Below are 7,471 nucleotides of genomic sequence, written 5' to 3' on the forward strand. Positions count from 1 at the left end.
CACAGTGCCCATGGCCCTGTGGCAGCAAGTGGGCTTCAGCTGCAGCTCACAGCACCAGCCAGTGAGTCATGGTCACAGGTGACTCTCTTTCAGTGCTATAAGGATGGCATCCTTTGGGTGGGAAAAAATCTAAGAGATACAGACAAAAAAAAAAGAGTATTAGTACTCTGAGCACTTGTATATCAACATATTGAATAAAAGTAATAACCCAGATGAAATGGACAGATTCCTAGAAACCCCCTCCTAAGACTGAGTCCTGAAGAAAGAGAAAATACGAATTGATCTATAACTAGTAAGGAGATTGAATCAATAATCAAAGATCTTCCAACAAAGAAATTTCCTAGGCTAAATGGCTTAACTGGTGAATTCTACAAAACATTCAAAGAATTGACACCAGTCCTCAGACTCCTCCCCCAAAACTGAAAAGGATGGAACCCTTTCAAACTCATTTTATAGGCTAGCATTGCCCCAGTACCAAAACCAGACAAAGACACAACAGGAAAAGAAGCCAGTGACCAACATCCCAAATAAACATTGATGTAAGAATCCTCAGCAGCACTAACAAATGAGAATTCAACATCATAATAAAAGGATTATATCACCATGACCAAGTGGGGTTTATTTCTGGAATGCATGGAGGGTTCCACATTATGAAATCAATTTATGTAATTCACCTCATTAACAGAGTGAAAGGAAAACTGCATGATCGTCTCATTGATACAAAAAAAGTATCGAACATAATTCAGCACCCTTTCATAATAAAAACATTCAACAAACTAAGATACGAGGAAACTACCTCAGCATAATGAAGTAATCTATGAAAAGCCCGCAGTGAACATGATACACAACAGTGAGTGACTGGTGGCTCCCCTGTCAGATCTGGAACAAGGAAAGGACGCATGTGTTCTTTCACCACTTCTATCCAACATAGTATTTAAGTTTTAGCTGGAGCAGCAAGGCAAGAGAAGACATGTATCTCAGTAAGAAAGGAAAAAGTAAACTTACCTCTCTTTGTAGATGACATGATATGTAAGAAAACCCTAAGCATTCCAATTAACTAATAAACAAAAACTCCACTAGAACTAATAAGTTCAGCAAAGTTGCAGGACACAAAATCAGCCCCCCCCCAAGTCAGTTGTGTTTGTTTATACTAACAACAAACAATCCAAAAAGAAATAAGAAAACAGTTCAGTTTACGATAACATCAAACAGAATAAAATACTTAGGAATAAACATAACCATGAATATGAAGGGTTTGTAGTGTTGCTGAAAGAAATTATTCTCAAGTAAATGGAAAGGTATCTTGGGTTCATGGACCGAAAGACTTGATACTGTTAAGATGTCGGAACTACCGAGAGCAATCCACAGAGCCAGTATGCTCCCTGATGTTTTTCTGCAGAAATAGAAAAGCCCATCCTGAAATTCATGGGACTCCAACCTGCCCATAGCCAAAATAATGTTGAAAAAGAATAATGAAGTTGGAAATTACATACTTCTTAATTTCAAAAATTACCAGAATGCAATAAAGACAAACATTTAGACCAACAGGATAGAATAGAGAGCCTGGAAATAAACTCCCCCATGTATGGTCAGAGGGACTTCCCTTGTAACTCACTCAGTAAAAGAATCTGCTGGTAATGCAGGAATCCTGCCTGCAATGCAGGAGACCTGGGTTTGATTCCTCGGTCCGAAAGATCCCCTGGAGAAGGAAATTGCAACCCACTCCAGTACTCTTGCCTGGAAAATTCCATGGACAGAGGATCCTGGTGGGGCTGCAGTCCGTGGGGTTGCAGATTTGTCAGACATGACTTAGCGAATCAACTACCATGTATGGTCAGGTGATTTCTAACAAGGGTTCCAAAGGCCATTCAAGGAGAAAGGAGACTCTTAAAAAAAGTGGTGTTGGATAGACTGGGTGTTCATTGCAAAATAATAACATTGAACCCTTATCTGCTAGCATATACAAAAAGTTAATTCAAAATGTATCAAAACCTAAATGTACAAGTTAAAACTATTAAACTCTTAAAACAATAGGGAAAAAGCTTCATGACATTGGGTTTGGCAATGGTATCTTGACTCTGACACCAAAAGCACAGGCAACCAAAGAAAAAAAATTGGTAAATTGGACTTCAAAAATTAAAATCTTAACCTTATCACAGGACACTATCGAGATTGAAAGGCAACTCACAGAATGGGAGAAAATATTTACAAATCACATATTGATATTCAAAAAGTATAAAGAACTTTTATAACAAATAACAAAGTAAGTCAATGTAATTTTAATTTAGGCAGATTTAAAATAGGCAAAGAACCTGAGTAGATACTTCTCCAAGGAAGATAATACAGATAGCCAACAAGCACATGAGAAGAGCTCAGGATCACTAATTGTGATGGTTAATTTTGTGTGTCAGCCTGATTGAGCTAAGCAATGCCTGGATAAAGCATTACTGTTGGGTGTGTCTGTCAGAGTTATTCCAGAAGAGGTAACCATTCGACTCAGTGGACGGAGTGAAGAAAATCTGCCCTCACCAGTGTGGGTGAGCATCATCCAATCCCTGAGGGCCTGGGTAAAACAAGAAGGTGGAGGATGGGCAAGTTCTTTCTTCCTCTCTCTTCTTGAGCTGGGGTGTTGATTTTCTCCTGCCCTTGGACATCACAGCTCCTAGTTTGGGGACCTTGGAAATCCAAGACATATACCAGTGGCCCCCCAGTTCTCAGCTGGGATGTTGATTTTCTCCTGCCCTTGGACATCAGAGCTCCTGGTTTTGGGGCCTTAGAAATCCACAACATATACCAGTGCCCCCCTTCCCCCCCCGCCCCGGTTCTCAGTTCTTCGTTATTTGGACTGAATTATACCACTGGCTTTCCTGGTTGTCCATCTTACACATTGCAAATGTGGGACCTCTCTGCCTCCGTGGGCACATGGTTGATGCCTATAATCAGTCTGTCTCCTGTTTCTCTGGAGAACCCCGACTTAACATACTAACCATACACAGGCTAAAACCAGGGTGAGATGCCACATCACACCCACTTGGACTGATTATCAAGAAACTAGAAGATCAGGATTGGCAAGAAATTGGAACCCTGTGCTCGTTGGTGAGAATGTGAAATGGTGCCACCACTCTGGGAAACAGTAGTGGTTCCCCCTGACCCTCCACATTAAACATGGAGTTACCACATGACCCAAAAGTTCTCCATTAAAAGCAGAGATTCAGAGAGAGATTTGTACACCCCCGTTTACAGTAGCATTATTCACGATGGCCAAAAGGTGGACACAACCAAGATACCTATGAATAACAAAATACAGTATGTCCCTGCAATGGATTATTACTCATCCTTAAAAAGGAAGGAAATGCTGACACTGGCTGCACCATGGATAAGCCATAAAGTCATTATGCTCAGTGAAATAAGGACAGTATTGTATAATTCCACTTGGATGAGGTCCTTAGAACAGTCAGATTCATAGAGACAGAGGGTAGAGTGCTGGTCACCCGGGCCTTGGGTGGAAGGAATACAGAGTTGGTGTTTAGTAGGTGTGGTGTCTCAGACAAATTCTGGAGATGGATGCAGCGATCAGTACATGGCAAGTGGATGGACTTAATGCCACAGAACCATATGCTTTCAAATAATTAAAATAGTAAATGTTACACATAACTTACCACAACTTTAAAAAAGACAATTTTGATTTTCTACTCACCATCCAGCCCAAAAAAAGTGCCAGATTGAAAAGGAAAAAACGCAGTCATTGTGTTCTAGGTCTGCAGCCGGCATATCTGGATCATTCGGATGGTAAAGACAATCACTTGGAAGAGCACGTGATTTTTTAATCTTTAATACAGATGTTTTAGTGTCAGGTTCAACTTAAGGGAAAGTTTCCTGCCAATGTGGCTGGAGGAGTAAAATACAAAGCGGATTCCTCGAGGGTAAAGGAATCTGAAAACACACATCTTCCCCCTCTGAGATCCAGAGCTGTCCTGTTCCTTCTCCACAGCATGCAGATTCCCTGGAGCCCCTCGTGGTGGCCCAAGGCCATTGTGGGCCTGGGTTCTGGTGGCCCTGCTCCCCGCGGCACCCATGGGGGCATCTTTAGGTCACCAAGAGGTGCTCTGTGGACACAGCTTGAGTGAACAGTTCTCACAAGCACACAGCTAGGAGAGATGCAGTGCATATGGGCCTGGGTAGTGATGCTGGCTTGATTTCATTCCTGTTGCTATGAATTCTATAAACTGCTAACTTATTTCTCAGCTTACTCCGCCATGGTCAGAGGACCTGGCTCCCCGGGGCATCTGCTGCAGTTGCTGTGGCGGTGGTGATGCAGATGTGTCCCAGGGGGAACAGGCTGAGTGGCCAGAGAGGCAGCGGGAGGGGAGGTCTGGAGGGGTGGGGTTGGCAGGAGGGACTGTGAAAAGCGGGGCTGGGAAGCACATGGATTTAGAAACAGACAGGTTGATGCGGATTTGGTGAAATACAGGACTGAGTGTGTGCAGGGCTTGGTGTCAATCTTTTTCAGGGATTTTTTCAGTGTTGCTAATTTCTAGGGAAATAAAACCATTGAGAATGGTTACTGCCGTTTTCAGAAAATGCGCCACCCTTCTCCTGGGTCCTTCCTCACCTGCTTCATCTGGCGCTGTGAATTCTGGCCATCAGGCTGTTCCCTGTGCTTTAATCTACAGCTGTTGTCACCAAAAGTAGAATTCTGAGTCCTGGAGACAGTGGAGGGTGTTCTGTGCTGTTCTCAACACCGGGGCTTGGACACCTGGTTAGTCACTCTGTGGCCTGTCGCCATTACATGGTTGTATAGTCAGACCTAAGGATGCCACCTGCTTGCAGTGAGGGGGGCTGTGCTGGACACTGGCCTGCAGGGAGCAGGGAAGGTCACCTTTGCCTCTGAAGGTCACCTTCACCTCCTAGGTCTGCCTGTGGTCACTTTCAGGTCACAGGAGGCTATGATGGCAGATCATGTGTGCGTATTCTTTTGGAATCCAAAAATGTGGGCACTGCCCTCGCTCTGATGCAGTTCTTACCAATCACAACAGCCCAGCAGACCCTGCTGTAGCCAACAATGAGTTCAGAAGGGATACCACATGGAAATACTCTGTTGACAGGTTCATGGTCTTACAAATGATCCTTAGTCATGCCTATTGTTTGCTTGTCAGTCTGGCCAAACATTTGTGAAAAAAGATACTACAACTCAATCTCAGGTTCCATGTACCTTGTGAATGTTTGTACTGAAGAATCAGTTCATTGGAAGATGCCCAGGGGGCTCTTAGGTTTGGGAAACTCAGTTTTCAGTTTGAAAGCCCACTGCTATGGACAGGCAGTGCTTTCCTTCTGCTGCTGTTAACGCAGGGCAGCCCCAGCTCGGAAGGCTTGGTACCAGAGTTGCACACACACACGTGTAGATTGAGAGACCCCAGACCTTTCTCAATGCTACTGTGGGGAGATCTGTTGTACTTGTGGCCACAGCTTTCCTCGAGGTGCAGATTAAGGGCTGGGGCTTTGTGGTCCTGGGTGTTAAACAGCCTGTGTTCAGTGGAGTGTGTGTGTGATGCCTTGGCTTTGGGTGCTGCTGCATGAAACTAATTATTTTCCTGTGATGTCCACTCCCTGCTCCCCACTCAGGAAGGGTGCCTGTGGCCTTCAGACGGCTCTGAACCTCGGCCTACCTCAGAGGTAAGGGATTGAACACTGGTGAGATGTGGGTGGCAGGAGATGAACAAGATTGGTGGAAGGGTTGTGTCGGCACAAAGACTAAGACGTATGCCAATAACCTGGTTTAGGAGGTTGGGGAGGAACTTCCCTGGTGGTCCAGTGGTAGTAAGACTTCACCTTCCAATGCAAGGGGTTCAATCCCCGGCCAGGGAGCTAGGATCCCACATGCCTGAAGGCCAATATAACCAAAACATGAAAGTGTTGTAATAGATTCAATAAAGACTTAGTATGATAGGGAAGGGGCTTTCTAGGTGGTGCAGTGGTAAAGAATCTGCCTGCCAATACAGGTTCGCACCCTGGGTGGGGGAGATCCCCTCGAGTAGGAAGTGCCAACCCACTCCAGTATTCCTCCCTGAAAAATTCCGTGGACAGAGGATCTTGGTGGACCACAGTCCATGGGGTTGCAAAGAGTTGGACACGACTGAGCATGCACGCACATACAATTGGGAAAATAAGTTTTTTGCCTTTAAGTTAAAAATATGGTATGAGAGAAGTTAATGAATATATATCTTTATATATGTATGTCTTTCCTCTAGAAGAAAGTTGAATGGTGAATAAGTTATGTTAAATAAAATGTCTGGATTCTTTTGGGGGGAAAATCTATAATCATCTTTACTTTGGAATATAAAACATTTTTCATGTTGGTTGCTAAAAATTACAGGAAATTTTATCCAAAATAACTGGATAAGTTTAGAAGCCAGAAAGAAAAAGTCACTTGTTTCATATTTTAAAGTAACTGATAGGGCAGCAGGTTCCTATAAATAAGTCATAAGTTGTCCCAGGCTTGTATCTGCTCCAAGTACAGGCCTGTGAATTTGCAACTTTCAATTACAAAGGAAATTCTATCCCCTTCCCCACTCCTCTGAATCACAGGTCTAGGAGCTGGAAGGGGCTTGAGAAAGCAGGGGGGCTGTCCTTACTTCCTATAAAAAAGAGTGGGACCTGGAGCAGGTCATGTTGGGGGGCTGGCCTGGGGGTGGGGGCTCCTGCATTCTTCCTAACCCAGTGGGAAATGTACACATAGCACATACAATAACTCCATTAAACCTACATTTTCAGGTAACTGCAATTATCCGTTGCTGAACCATCCTGGGTTTGGCAAGGTGAGTGATGTAAGTCATTAGGAATGAGAAAACCTTTTTTTCTGGAATAGTCTTTACTTGTTTTTTTGGTGGGGGAAGTTTTCAGACGGGTGAGAACAGACCAGGCGTTAATTTCCCTGCGGCCGTCACGTCCGTGGTCATCACTGTGCTGAGAACATCTCGCAGCCCTTCCTCTCTTCCCTGCAGACCATGTATGCCCCGCGGTCCAGGGATGGGGTGACTGCCCCACCTTTTCTCCAGAGGGATCGGTTCAGCCGCTTCCAGCCCACCTACCCCTACGTGCAGCACGAGATTGACCTTCCCCCCACCATCTCCCTGTCGGATGGGGAGGAGCCACCTCCTTACCAGGGGCCCTGCACCCTGCAGCTCCGGGACCCTGAACAGCAGATGGAACTCAACCGAGAGTCAGTGCGGGCACCGCCCAACCGAACTGTTTTTGACAGCGACTTGATAGGCGTATCCGTGTACAGTGGGGGCCCGTGCCCACCCAGCAGCAATTCAGGCATCAGTGCCAGCACCTGCAGTAGTACTGGGAGGATGGCGGGGCCGCCCCCGGCCTACAGTGAGGCGATGGGCCACTACCCAGGCGCCACTCCCTCCCACCCCCAGCACAGCGGCGCACACAGGGGGAGCAGACTGCTGCTCCAGCGGGAAGG

At 45.4% G+C, this 7,471-nt stretch overlaps 1 protein-coding gene across 1 annotated transcript in view; it reads left to right on the forward strand.

Moving 5' to 3' along the window:
- The window catches only part of LDLRAD4 (low density lipoprotein receptor class A domain containing 4), a 160,105-nt gene that overhangs the window by 146,807 nt on the left and 5,827 nt on the right, over positions 1-7,471 (forward strand). The window contains 2 exon segments of the mRNA XM_060405482.1: positions 5,623-5,673; positions 7,002-7,470. Coding sequence (XP_060261465.1) covers positions 5,623-5,673; positions 7,002-7,470 — 520 coding nt within the window.

The sequence above is a fragment of the Ovis aries genome, chromosome 23, assembly GCF_016772045.2.
Source record: "Ovis aries strain OAR_USU_Benz2616 breed Rambouillet chromosome 23, ARS-UI_Ramb_v3.0, whole genome shotgun sequence".
In the NCBI taxonomy this organism is placed as follows: Eukaryota; Metazoa; Chordata; class Mammalia; order Artiodactyla; family Bovidae; genus Ovis; species Ovis aries.